Source organism: Neofelis nebulosa, chromosome 9 (genome assembly GCF_028018385.1).
Source record: "Neofelis nebulosa isolate mNeoNeb1 chromosome 9, mNeoNeb1.pri, whole genome shotgun sequence".
In the NCBI taxonomy this organism is placed as follows: domain Eukaryota; kingdom Metazoa; phylum Chordata; class Mammalia; order Carnivora; family Felidae; genus Neofelis; species Neofelis nebulosa.
Window position 1 is genome coordinate 131678043 of NC_080790.1, and position 13202 is coordinate 131691244.

Genomic DNA, 13202 nt, shown 5'->3' on the forward strand with positions numbered 1-13202 from the left:
TACTAGAACAGAAACACAGATAAGACTCGTGACAAACAGGAGAAATGTGACAACAGCATCAGTACAATGCACTGGCATTCGGTAACCAAACACTCCTTTGAACAGTGGAAAACCACAGTTGCAAAGCAAGGATTAATTCTATCACGCGTTTCCATCATTTATCATCTTTTCTTCTGGCAACAAAGAGGTCCGACAGGGTTTTATCATTCACCTGATGCCACACCTCAATCAGATACGTTCAAACAACAGAACGCATAGCAAAGTAAGCTACATACCTCTTGCTGTTTCGTAAGTAAACCATTTATTCCCCTGTAAACAATCTATAAAAATTTTCACGTCCTTTTTTCCTAGTTTACCAAAAACAATGGATCGACTTAATTGGTTCTAAAAGCACAGACGTCTAACTTGATGAGGGCACAAAGACCGGATGTGAGGAAAGGTGTCAAAGAACAAAACAGCTTTGGATCAATTACATATCCACTGGCCTTTCCAGAGCCCTCCGAAGTTTCGGCCAAGCAAAATGTCCATCTACAAGAGGGTGGGGTTTCCACTTGTTGGCGCAGCAAATACCAAGTGCTTACTGGGAGGAGACTCTAAGCTCCGGCCATCTCATGCATCACGTGTCCCAGAACCAAGCTGGGGCCCCCACTGGGCCCCTAGTCTTTTCTTCACGAAGCACGGAAGCGGAGTTTCACAATGCGTATGGCAGGCGCAGGGAGTGTTAGCTTGATCTTTGGTGCCACCTACAGATCCAACTGCATTTCACTTCCCTGAAGCAGAGACCTGGAGAAAGCCCGTGTGCATTCAGAATGCGTTACCCAACGGGCTGGGGCAACCCATGTCATAACCACTCTACTGCAAGGGCATAAAGACAAAAATGGAGCGTCCCTCTTACGTCATCCCACAGAGGAGTCTGCCTGTTTATTAGAAGACAACGCTAAAAGGAACCACACGAGCGCATAAGGCGAACACTCATCACCGCCACCCAGGTTAAGAAACAGAACTTTTCCAGCCGCCCCAGGCCCCCCACATACCCCGCTGTCCTCCTAACCTTCCCCACTGTTTGCATCAGTTTGGTTTTCCATGTCGTCTAAGTAGTTTAATAATCCCATCACAGATGGATTCGTTTTAGGATCAGAAACCATCACGAAACCATCCCTACTGGATAGAGCCGTGCGTGATGGACCCCCCCCCCCCCCCCACCACCTCGGGACGCCTGGGTCCACTTGCTTAGACGACGCTCGGAGGTTAGACGGCAACGTGGAGGGCAGTCTCCACACTGGTGCTTTGGCATTGGTTCTCATGCCAGCGACCGCGGCCACTGCCTCGAGGGCCTGGAAAGTTGGGGCAGCCGTCCCCGGAGCTGGCAGCTCAAGTCTGGCTTGACGGCCTCAACTCGGAGGGCATTTGCCTGGAATCCAGACAGCTGACCACCCTCTTTGGCTGAACTAGAGGCACTGGCTGGGCTCCAGGGGCGTCTCAAGCTGCCCCGTGGAGACCAGGGGGCCGAGCTGCCCCGAGGCACTGCTTTCGGGCGGGAAGGTGACCAAGTCCGAGTTCTTGTTCTCACTCTGGTCGTTGTGCTGCTTCTTATGGCATCTCAGAGAGTCATCCCTGACGAAGGAGGCGCCGCAGGTCTCACAGCGGAAGGCCCTCTGGGTCACTATCTTGGCCACGTGCTGGGAGCTGCTCCCTCGGGGCCCCTCCTTGCCCTGCGGGGCCCGGTTCTCCGTTTTGGTCTCGTCCCTGTGCACCTTGTCAATGTGCTTGGCCAGGCTGCTGGGCCGCTTCGTGTCAAAGCTGCAGAAGTCACACTTGAACGGGCGGTCTTTGCAATGGACCCTGCTGTGCACGCGCAGGGCGGCCGCGCTGGAGCACGAGTAGCTGCACTCGGGACACTTCTCGGGGTGGTCGGCCTGGTGCAGCCGGCTGTGCTCCAGGAGGTCGGCCCGGTCCCGGCCCTGGAAGGAGCAGTGCAGGCACTTGAACGTGTGCTTGATGCGGATGTGCGACTTGAGGTTGGCTTTCATGGTGCAGCGGACGTCACAGAACTCGCACTTGAAAGGCTTCTCCCCCGAGTGCACGATCATGTGCCTTTTCAAGTCCGAGCTGATTTTGAACTTGGCGCTACAGAGCCAGCACTGGAAGGGGGTGTCCCCTAACAACGGAAGGTGTGTTTCCATTAGAGCGGGCAGGCGAAAGAGCTCCCCCCAAACATACGTCAGAATACCTGTAGCCGCAGAGACAGTTGGGTCTTTGAACTCTACCTACCAGTGACTCCCTAACAGTACCACTTACCACATCCGTGACCTTCTCTTTTCCTCACGACAATCTTAGGAGTAGGTACCATAACCCCCATTTCATAGATGGGGTAATGGAGGCTTAGGGAGGTCAAACAGCAGGGATTTAAACTCAGGCACCATGATATCCAAGCTCGTGCTCTTCATGAGGTCACTTGACTTTCGAATCTGACTCTCACGCCTCAAAGTTGGACGTGGAAGGGGTACAGTTTAGGTTACAGTTGTTCCAAATCCAACTGGGACCTAATCGCTTACTTCTAGCGTTTGAGCTGTATTAGATCAATCGATAGGAAACTTTAGTAATATAAGCCAAAGTTTACGATTAGACTGAATTTTACTTATAAAATCAATGAGGGAATAGGCTGCCCAGCAACAAGTACTGAAAATCCATCGCCTCCTTCTGTACTCTGGAGGCACTGCTGAGGGTTTTTAGTGCTTTGGGAGGTTCCTACTTTAATCATCATCAGCTGAACCTAAGCAAAGATGAGGATCTCACTTATCCTACACACCCATCCTTCCCCCTACCCTCCATTATTGGGTAGGTGGTTTTATTCTTCTGGTGTTACCCCCTACATTGGGTATTAACTTCCCGACTTCTAGTCTGTCAGCTTGAGAGGTTTCTTGAGGAGTCCTTCCTCTTCATCACCACACTATGTCTTCCTACTCGTCAGGATAGCCTTATTTTCACATTTAAGTTCCAGAACATTTGCATTCTGACCAGTGAATTCCCAGGCTTTAACTAGCTGTTTTCAGTGTTAGAATCAAATCACAATTTATGACTGGGTATAGGTCATATTCACCAGAGGCAAATACTGGACCAGAATTCCGTCCACCTCCTTAGAGGGTTACTGTCACAGCTGGGCCATGGGATAGTATCAAGGTCAAACTGATTTGTTTTTCTTTCATGCTTATTTTGGTTTACAGTTTAGCTTAATTCTTGACTACGCACTGAGGAAAAAAAGAATCTTGCCATAATCTCAGAGTCATCCAGTCTTTTAATTATGTAACAGTTTACAGGAAATTTCTTGTGGGTTTTTAACTTCTGATTTATTGAATTTTCTCTTAAACCTTCTACAGAGGAATTATCTGGAGATTTCTTTACTGCAAACTGTTAGCTATATTCAAATATACATCAAGTATCTCATGCCAAATTAGGTCTTCTCCCTGGAGAAGAGCCTATCTTCCAGCAGCAGGCTGGCTGGAAGTCTTGACTTCTTGCAGATTGTGCCTACTTTCTACTTGCATACTTCGGGAAGTTTAGCTGGGTATAGAATTCTTCCTTCAAAATCACTCCCCAGCTTTGAGGACACTATTCCACTATCTCCTTAGAAGCCAACACCACTGAGAAGTTTTCCTAGGTTTGACACTCCCCATCTACCCCCTCTGCGCTTGGAATCTTGTGAACCCTGTCCATTCTCACAGCTCTCTAGAATTGGGAAATTCTTTCTCATTTGATTTTCTCACTTCTGTTTTCTTTGTTTCCTAGGCCTAGTTAGTGACGCCGAACTTCTAACTTCTTATTCTCAGTTATACAAATCAGATTTTTTTCATCTAATCTCTGGGAAATTTCTTTACCTTTGTAGACAGCAGCTCTCGTTTTAATTCATACTTTGTTCTCACTGCCTTCTCATAGAACTCGTCTTGGATGCAACATTTCTGCTAGTGGGAAGATACCAATTAGGATGGAAACGATTACCCAAGTACTTGGTTAACTCCAGGGTTGGTTTGCTTTGGTGCATTTTAGATCACTCGTTTCCTGCCGTGACTCATGATCCACAACTGACATTTAGATTTAGGAAGGGTAGACGGATTTAGGATTAGACATAGGTGTCATGGGTTTTATCTGCCACTGGGCAGTTGGGGCCATATTGCCAAATCGGCTTGAGCTTCTCCTCTGACCTATGTGGCCTTGGCAGGTCTACGTGCCAGTTTCAAGTTCAGAGCTCTCAGGGCAGTAAGACATTGGCTGGAAGGATGGGCTCCCAACTCTACGTCTGCCTCCCATTTGTCTGCTGGAATTTTATTTACTGATTAACTTAGTTTCAGATGTCAGCATTTTCAGCCTGCTCACCATCTTCTATGAATTCACTGAAAAGTCTAATTTTCTCAGCCTCTTGAGCTTCCCAACCCCCATTTTTCCTGAGCCACCATGAGCTGGCTGGTTCTATTGTTATTCAAAAGGGGTCTCACCAGGGGAAGAGCAAGCTCGTGGCAAAGTCTGATTTCCAGAAACTAGAAACTTGGGATTTGCAGTTCCCGTCAACTAATTTTGTCACATTTCTGAATTAAGGCATGGAATCGGTTTCTGTACAATGACGGAAATGCCTACTTTATACATCGGACTCTGGAGACACAGCCTTTGCTTAACTGCTGTCTTGGGTATTCCTCCCCAGCTGTGGTCTATGAAAGTTAGAGAACCCAGCTGTCCGACTTCCATGTGTTACTGGAAGTTGTCTTCTTGGTGAAAAACCACAGAAAATTCCAGTCCTTTTGCTTGGACCATCAAATCACCTCAGACGCTTGTGTTTTGAGGAGATGAAGGTTAAGAGGCTAGGTAACAAGTAAGGCACAGGTTTCCAAGGCCAGGGACCTACCTGTGTGGGACCGCAGGTGCACGGTGAGCTGGCTGGAGTTGCGGCTGGCGTAGGGGCAGAGCTGGCATTTGTACGGCCGCTCGTCCGAGTGTATCCGCAGGTGCTTCTTGAGGCTGCTGCTGTCCACGGCGGCGTAGTCACACAGGTGACACTTGTGGGGCTTCACGCTGGTGTGGCAACGCATGTGCATGGTCAGGTTGTCCTTCCGGCTGAAGCACTTGTCACAGAACTCACACTTGTGTGGTTTGTCTCCTTCAAACACATAAGGAAGATTCAAGGGGTTAAAGGTCTCTCTGTGAAGAGGGTGGCAAAGAGATCTGACCAAGGTGGTAGCCGGGACATAGGGGTCTGCCTCTTTCTTCGGTCCAAATGCCCAGATAGGAAGATACCATAGTTCAGCGCACTGGGACACGAGAAGGTGGGCTCTTCGTTGATGGCTCACAAATTTTAAGGAATCTGAAGAAGCGGATGAGCTAAACTCAGACTGAAGGAGAACATCATAGGGCAAACCCGGTTTGGGAAAAAGCGAGGGATTATTAGAAGTATTCAAGTTCAGGTGTAGGGATCTTAGAACGGCTTTCTGGCTCAGCAGCTGACGAACCACACAGAATGATCCACACAGAATGATCGGGATGACTCCCTCCCTTACTTCTACCAAACCACAGCAGCAACGGCGTCTACCCCCAGGCTATTAGAAAGTGAGGGTGCTGGGGCGCCTGGGTGGCGCAGTCGGTTAAGCGTCCGACTTCAGCCAGGTCACGATCTCGCGGTCCGTGAGTTCGAGCCCCGCGTCGGGCTCTGGGCTGACGGCTCGGAGCCTGGAGCCTGTTTCCGATTCTGTGTCTCCCTCTCTCTCTGCCCCTCCCCCGTTCATGCTCTGTCTCTCTCTGTCCCAAAAATAAATAAAAAATGTTGAAAAAAAAAAATTAAAAAAAAAAAAAAAACAAAAAAAAAAGAAAGTGAGGGTGCTTACAACCACAGCAACAGCGCAAAGGTCTCAAGGAGCCAGAGAGATTCTGGAGAACAGAACCCTATTGCCAGAACATTTCCTCCGAGGAGTGCTCCAGCCCTCCCCTACAACCACTCCAGACTGATCATACGCAGGTTAAAAAAAAAAAAAAAAAAAAAAAAAAAATCTACCCAACAAACAAATGCTTAGGGGGAAAGCCAGGACAAAAGACATGTCTAAGAACCTGAGGTTCTAAAAGCAAACCTTTTTCATTTTCATAACACTTCCTGTTCTCCCAGGACTCTCAAGACTCCAAGTTGTCTAGCAGAAAGGTGGTCTCAAGAGGACTTAGATGATGGGGCGAAAGAATCTCCCAGAAGGCTGCCCAAAAGGACAACGGGGAAGTACAAGACATGAAAGCCAGTTCTAGACGGTCTAGGACAGAACAGAGAAAACAGTTCCTTCTCGACACGAAAGACAGCCACGGGTCTTCAGATGGCTTATGTAGAGGCATGAGGAGGAGATCTTCCAGCTTTTAGAAAGAAATGCTCAGATCAGCTTATCATTCTTCCAACAACCCTGGATGGCAGCAAGACGAGAGCAGTGTCTGCAAAAGTTCTACAGAAATTATTTCAATGGAGTCCTATACTTGAACTAGCATGGAGCGGGAAGAGAAAATAAAGCCAGTGGATGACTCAGGGCATCATGCTTGAACTGTGTACATCAGGAAAAAAAAAAAAAAAAAAAAAAAAAAAAGGAAGATGTGGGATATAATAAAATGCAAACTATTGCTTCCAAACCCCAAGAGAACCATAAAAGAGAGGCAAAAGAACACAAGTAAAAGTCAAACTATGTATAAGTCAAGATAAATGGATTAAGTTTCCCTGTTAAAAGTTTTAACGCGTTTAAGGGGTCAGTTTAATGCTCTTAAGGTAAATAAAAATGACAAGTAGAAACCTATTCTAGGAAACACGTATTCTAGGACAGAAAAACATTGTAGGAAAAGTGCCAGAAGAGTATCACCCGTTTAGGCAAAACAGAAATCATGGCGAAAGCCACGGAGAAACTCATACTGAAAAGATAAAACCAAGCGGATGGGACTCAAACTTCTGAAATGAATATGGTTTCACAAACGGTTTTCCAAAAGTCAGAGCATATATTTTTTACTTTAAAGTTTATTTGAGAGGCAGTTTGAGTGGGGGAAGGGCAGAGAGAATCCCAAGCAGGCTCTGAGCTGCCAGCACAGAGCCCAATGCGGGGCCCAAACCCACGCCACCGAGAGATCATGACCTGAGCCGAAATCGAGAGCCAGACGCTCAGCTGGGTTGCCCAGGGGCCCCAGGAGCATATTTTAAAACTCTTTTTGTTCAAGAATCAAAATCAGATTACAAGCTCCCTAGAGATGAACAGGGAGAGCTCCATGGATCAAAACCTACAGCCTATCCCTGTTTTCAGAGGAATGTTTATAGACTTGAGTTCATGGTTAACAAAAGGCTAAAGGTGAACCGTAGGCAATTTAATAAACTAGAAGAAATTAGGATACGCAGCAGCAGCTAATCCGTATACACATATAACGGTTAAGAAGGGAGATCTGCGCAAGGAGAAGAGATCAATACCATAGGGTCTTCAATCTCAATATCGCCTTTTTGGTCAATTAGTTCTTTCCTGCAGGCTCTCCTGTGCACTGTGGGATGTTCAGCAGCATCCCTGACCACCTCCCACTAGATGCCAGGAGCACCTCCACTCCCAGTGTTAAGAGTCAAAAAGGTCTTCTGATTATTGACCAGTGTCCCCAGGGTGGGGGTGGGAGACAAGACTACCCACCTGATTGACAATTCCACCAGACTCTGGAAAAGAGGAAGGGGGCAGGACGTCGAGCCCATCGTGACTTATGTAGAACTTTACCCCAAACAAATTAAGATTTAATAACAAGGATAATGGTTTAGGAATAGGTCAAATTACAATGTCTGAACCAGGAAAAAACAGATCAACGACCATTAAAATCGCTAGGTCGCTAGGTCAGAGATGTACCCCGAAGTGAACGATTCACTGCTCTAGTATTCATGCGCCCCCACCCAGGAGAATTTTGCCTCCCTGGCCCCATGACTGACCACAGGCTTAGGTATGGGTCTTGTGCCACCCAACGAAATAGAATTCAAGCTGAGGCATTGCTGTCAGGCAAATCCCTTTTTCAAGTTTTAAGTAATCTCTATACCCAATGAGAGGCTTGAACTCATGGCCCCGAGATCGAGAGTCACCAGCTCTTCGGAGCCAGCCAGGCACCCCCAGGCAAAGGCTTTTTAAAAGCCAGGGTGTGGTTCGTCACACGTTTCTCTTGCCCGGGATGACCAGTAACATTCCAGATCAGGGGTTCTTAATTCAGGGCTTGCGGGCAAGGTTTAGGGGGTCCAAGACCTTATACGGGAAGCGATTTTTATTTCTGCTACCTCTAACTGGAATTTAGCATTCCTACCCACTGTGCAGTCAACACGCTATACTAATAATATAGTCATACTAATAATTGACCTGAGACCCCGGTCAATAGACAGGAACCATGTTCATACCTGCAGGTCTCTTGAAGCCTCATTTAGGCTTGTCACTACTTCCCAATTAAGACAGGATCTAGTAGCTGACCCGACATTAAACAGGGTTTCTTCTGGGTTCCTGCACATACTAATGCAGGGGTGAGGAAGGCTGCATCACTAGGCGGTTTTGTCCGGCTTGGAGCTCTCACGAACAGGACCTTAAGGCATCCAACGCGATGACTTAATACAAGAATATATCGAGAAAGGATCACCACTAGAAGTTTAGTTAGCACCTCCTTGACCTCGGAGAATTATTCTTTTTTTGTGGTGAGAACACTTAAGATCTACGCTCAGCAACTTTCAAGAACGTAACGTTAACTGAACAGTCCCCACACCGTACGTCAGATCCCCAGGACGCGTACCTCTCGGAACTGGAGGTTTGCACCCTTTGCCCACCATATCTCCTAGTTCTTGCATCGAACTTAAAGAGTAAAAACGTAGTTTGCATCACGTCTGGGTTAGCCCCAAGATTCGGCCTTTTTTTTTTTTTTAATTTTTTTTTTTTTCAACGTTTTTTTATTTATTTTTGGGACAGAGAGAGACAGAGCATGAACGGGGGAGGGGCAGAGAGAGAGGGAGACACAGAATCGGAAACAGGCTCCAGGCTCCGAGCCATCAGCCCAGAGCCCGACGCGGGGCTCGAACTCACGGACCGCGAGATGGTGACCTGGCTGAAGTCGGACGCTTAACCGACTGCGCCACCCAGGCGCCCCAAGATTCGGCCTTTTTAACAAGATCCCAGGTGATGCTTTCACTTCTGAAAGCATCTTTACTATAGTTTGGAATAGAAAGGATTAGTCTAGTAGAAGACCACACTGGGCACCCGGGTAGCTCAGTTGGTTAAGCTTCTGACTTAGGCTCAGGTCACGATCTCACAGTTCGAGCCCTGCATCGGGCTCTCTGCTGACAGCTCAGAGCCTGGAGCCTGCTTCGGATTCTGTGTCTCCCCCTGAACACTGACAAGTTGTACTAAAATATAGCTTAATGTCATTTTATCGCACTGAAAAACATTCTGGCAAGGGTCCATGGCAGGAAAGGGAAAGAAAAAAAAAAAAAAAAAAAAAGGTCAAGACCAACTTTATCTGGCAGGTTCCGGACAGAGGCTGCTGCATCGGCCGGGTCCTGGACAGAAGACCACAAGGCGAGAAGCAATGATGGACTCTGGGGGACACCGGAAGGGGCCGAGCAGTCTTAGTTGCCACTGAGAGGACATTGTCCTCATAGCCTAATTGACACTCCCCTCTCCATCTGCTGCAAGTCCTAAGCAGAGAGCATTGCTGGCATGTTCCATCAAGGCTCCCAGGAAAAGTGTGCACACGTTCAGTTAACGGTCTACTGGCAGAGGGAAAACAGAAAAATGCCTCCACTCCTTTCATGACTGATTAACCTGCTGCCGCTACCAAGTGAGGAAGTAAAACCTCAGAACGGAAACCTTAAGCCCAACTCCTGTTACGACGTGCTGCAGGACAGGGCCATTCTCACTTCGATTAAATATTTTCACCCAGGAGAGGGTCGTGTGCGTGACTTAGCTGGCCAAGCGTCCGATTCTGGACTCTGGATTTCGGCCACAATCTCGCAGTTCGAGGGTCTGAGCCCCACGTCGGGTGGACTCTGGATTTCGGCCACAATCTCGCAGTTCGAGGGTCTGAGCCCCACGTCGGGCTCCGTGCTAACAGCATGGAGCCTGCTTGGGATTTTCTCTCCCCCCTCCTCCCCTTGCACGCTCTAATAAAACATTAAACACTTTTTCATCCAGGATAAACTGGCATTTGGGCTATATAGACAAAACAGGACTTCTTTTTAATGTTTATTTTTGAGAGAGAGGGAGGACGGATGAGTGGGGAGGGGCAGACAGAGGATCCAAAGCAGGCTCTTTGCGGACAGTGAAGAGCCTGGTGTGGGGCTCAAACCCATGAACTTCGAGATCATGACCCCAGCCAAAGTCCTAATCTCAACCGACTGAGTCACCCCAGAGCCTCGAGAAGACGTAGCTTTAGGATAAAGGTAATAAGAGCCACGATCAAGGTCTGGTTTTCCAAGAAGTCTCCAATGTGATCACAGCCAGCTTGCTAATTTACTCTTCCCAAATAGAAGTCCACAGCAAGCCCACATTCTGGGTACACAGGCCCCCCGTTCTGAGCCACTCCTGTGCCTGCGGCACCCCAACCCTCCTGCCTTTGCCTCTCAAACTCCACCCTCTACGGTTCTCAAAGTGCAGTCCGTGAATGCCCAGGGGTCCCGGAGTCTCTTCTGGTAGAGCCTGTAGTAGTATGGAAATACCTTTGACTAAGGGGGGGGGGGGGGACTTTGTTTTCACTGTTGACCTTTACACCTGCCACAGGAGTCGCTGAGCAGAACTGCAGGTGCCCGAGTACCGACCATCAGCTCTGCCAGCAGTACGGATGCCCTTCACCCCATGCCCTCCCAGGGAGCACAGAGCTCCTTTCACTTAGGAGTAGCTTTTCCCAGCAGCAAATTGCTCTGATTAAGCCACTCCCCCTGAAGCTTTTTTTTTTTTTTTTTTTTTTTTTTTAACACCTTGTAGCGAAATACGAAGTATGCAGAAAGCACTCCGCTGTGAACCCGAGTACCCGGGTTGTCTGGAGAACAAGCACTGTCACGTGGCTGGGATGCAAGCTAGGTGTCCACACCACTTGGACTTCAAAGAACAGACCAACTACGGGTTTTTTTTTCCTGCCCCAGGTCTGGCATCTGGCAAATCTAAAGAACGAACTAAGCGAACCTGTCATTGCAAGGAAAATTACCAACAGGGCAAGGGTAACATCCCAGCTCTGAGCGCAAAGTTGAGACGTCAGAATGGAGTCCCTCCCCTGAGGGCACAGCTTCCTGGTTCTTAGACTTTTTTTTCCCCGAGGAGACCGAGAATATGAAGGGATTTTTTTTTTCCCTACAGGATTATGAAATGGGTCAACATTTGGAAGAATCACGTGAGTGCGTCAACCAGTATTTTCAAGAGACTAATGCAGGACATCTAAAAATTCAAGCAGGAGTTAAGAGCCAAGGTAATTACAACAATGGATTTTAGTTTAACGGTGTGAAAAGGTTATGGATATGGCTACAGATTCTACACAGCAACTAATCCTTAAGAAACCACCCTTTGTTGGGTTGGGTAGAATAAAGAACGTTATCTGAAATGGCGATCAATATTCCTATCTCAACCACATGGGAGAGGCCAGATTTTCTTCCGACAACTCAAAACACACGGTGATGGACTGACTACAGGCGTGAGAATCCAGCTGACTTCAACAAGATTTGCAAAGGTACAGATAATGCCCCTGGTCACATTTTTGGGGGAGTTAGTTTTTATTCAAGTTTTGACAGACGTTCTTAAGATTTTAAGTAATCCTTCCACCCAAAGTGGGGCTTGAATTTACAGCCCCAAGATCAAGAGTGGCATGCCCTGAGTCAGGCACCCCGGCTGTTACTTTTAAGCCGATATTTTAAAGTTTTTTTTTTTTTTTTTTTTTTTTTAAAGTTTATCTCCAAGAGTGTGTGCACGCACGTGCGTGAGCAGGGGAGGGGCAGAGAGAGGGAGAGAATCCGAAGCAGGCTCCGCACCATTGGCACAGAGCTTGACGTGGAGCTCAGATCCACGAACTAGGAAATCATGACCTGAGCCAAAGAGTTGGAGGCTTATCTGACTGAGCCCTCCAGGCGCCTCTGGTTTTAATTTCTAATGCAGTAACTGTGGATAAAACACAAATTTTGGGGGGGGGGGAGTCTTCGATTTTTAGATGTAAAAGCAGCTCTAAACAGTGCTTTGAGAACCACTGTTCTATCCATTTGGCAAAGGTCCAGCTGAAGCCTTAAATGATCACCGCCCCTGCCTCTCAGATCTGTCGGGGATGCCATCTGGCCCATGTATCAGTTCCGGGTTTTTTGTAAACAACCTTTTATAAGCTGGCCAAAGACTTTGGCAGCCTCCATTTCCACAGCTAAAAGTAGCCACGTGATGAAGTTTTGGCCCATCAGACATGAACCCAGGTGACCTGTAGCTTCCAGGATGTACCTCGAAGGGGCAGGAAGCCTCCTCAGCCCATGCCTAGGTGAGCTACATCCTCGGGGTGTCAAAGGGACGACAGAAGAGCCCGACTCCCCGGAACCATGGGGGTTGTCCACCATACCTAATTTGGATGGTCACAGGATAGAAATACCTTGGTTTTAAAGCCACCATTAGCTGGCTCTCACTATTCCATGAATTATGAGGGATACTACCTTCGGGGTCATGCCCTGAGGGAGAGATGCTGTGAGCGCCCAGACCCCTCTCCTATTTTGCCACTGGTGAAGAGATTCAGATAACTAGAACATCTGCATTGGACACAAAGAGCCTAATCATCCCATAGGGAAGCCGTCTGTCCACCCCCCTCCCCTTCTGGATAGATCGCAGACTCTGAACCCCAAGGACAGGGCCTTGCCTACTTCCCGTATCCCCAACACGCTCTGTATTTTCCCAATAGATTATTAATCTAGTCTCTGGCAGCTTTCTCGGTCCACCCACCCTGGCACTGTTCCACACTGTCGTTGCCCTCGTGCTTGCAGCACACCCCTTTCCCCCTTTCATGACCTACCCTTCCCTGGTGAGAAGGACCCTTCATTCCCTTGTTTGCAGGGCACAATGCCCACTTCTAGCAGACATGACTCATCGCCCAGAAAGCAGCCTGCCTATGGGAGCTCCCAAGTTCAGCTGGGCAGGAGGCTGTCCTTCTGGAAAGGACTTCCCAGCCCTCCTTGATGCAGGATGCAGCCATGACCA

The 13202-nt window shown here is 48.1% G+C and overlaps 1 protein-coding gene across 3 annotated transcripts in view; it reads right to left on the reverse strand.

Moving 5' to 3' along the window:
- Nucleotides 1-278: 278 nt before the first annotated feature.
- Nucleotides 279-13202, reverse strand: part of ZFP64 (ZFP64 zinc finger protein) — a 93786-nt gene continuing 80862 nt past the window's right edge. For all 3 annotated transcript variants that reach the window (XM_058685990.1, XM_058685988.1, XM_058685991.1), the window contains 2 exons: nt 4895-5146; nt 279-2158 (listed from right to left, as the gene is read on the reverse strand). In XM_058685990.1, coding sequence (XP_058541973.1) covers nt 1449-2158; nt 4895-5146 — 962 coding nt within the window. In that variant the 3' untranslated portion in view covers nt 279-1448. The remainder of the gene's footprint in view (nt 2159-4894; nt 5147-13202) is intronic.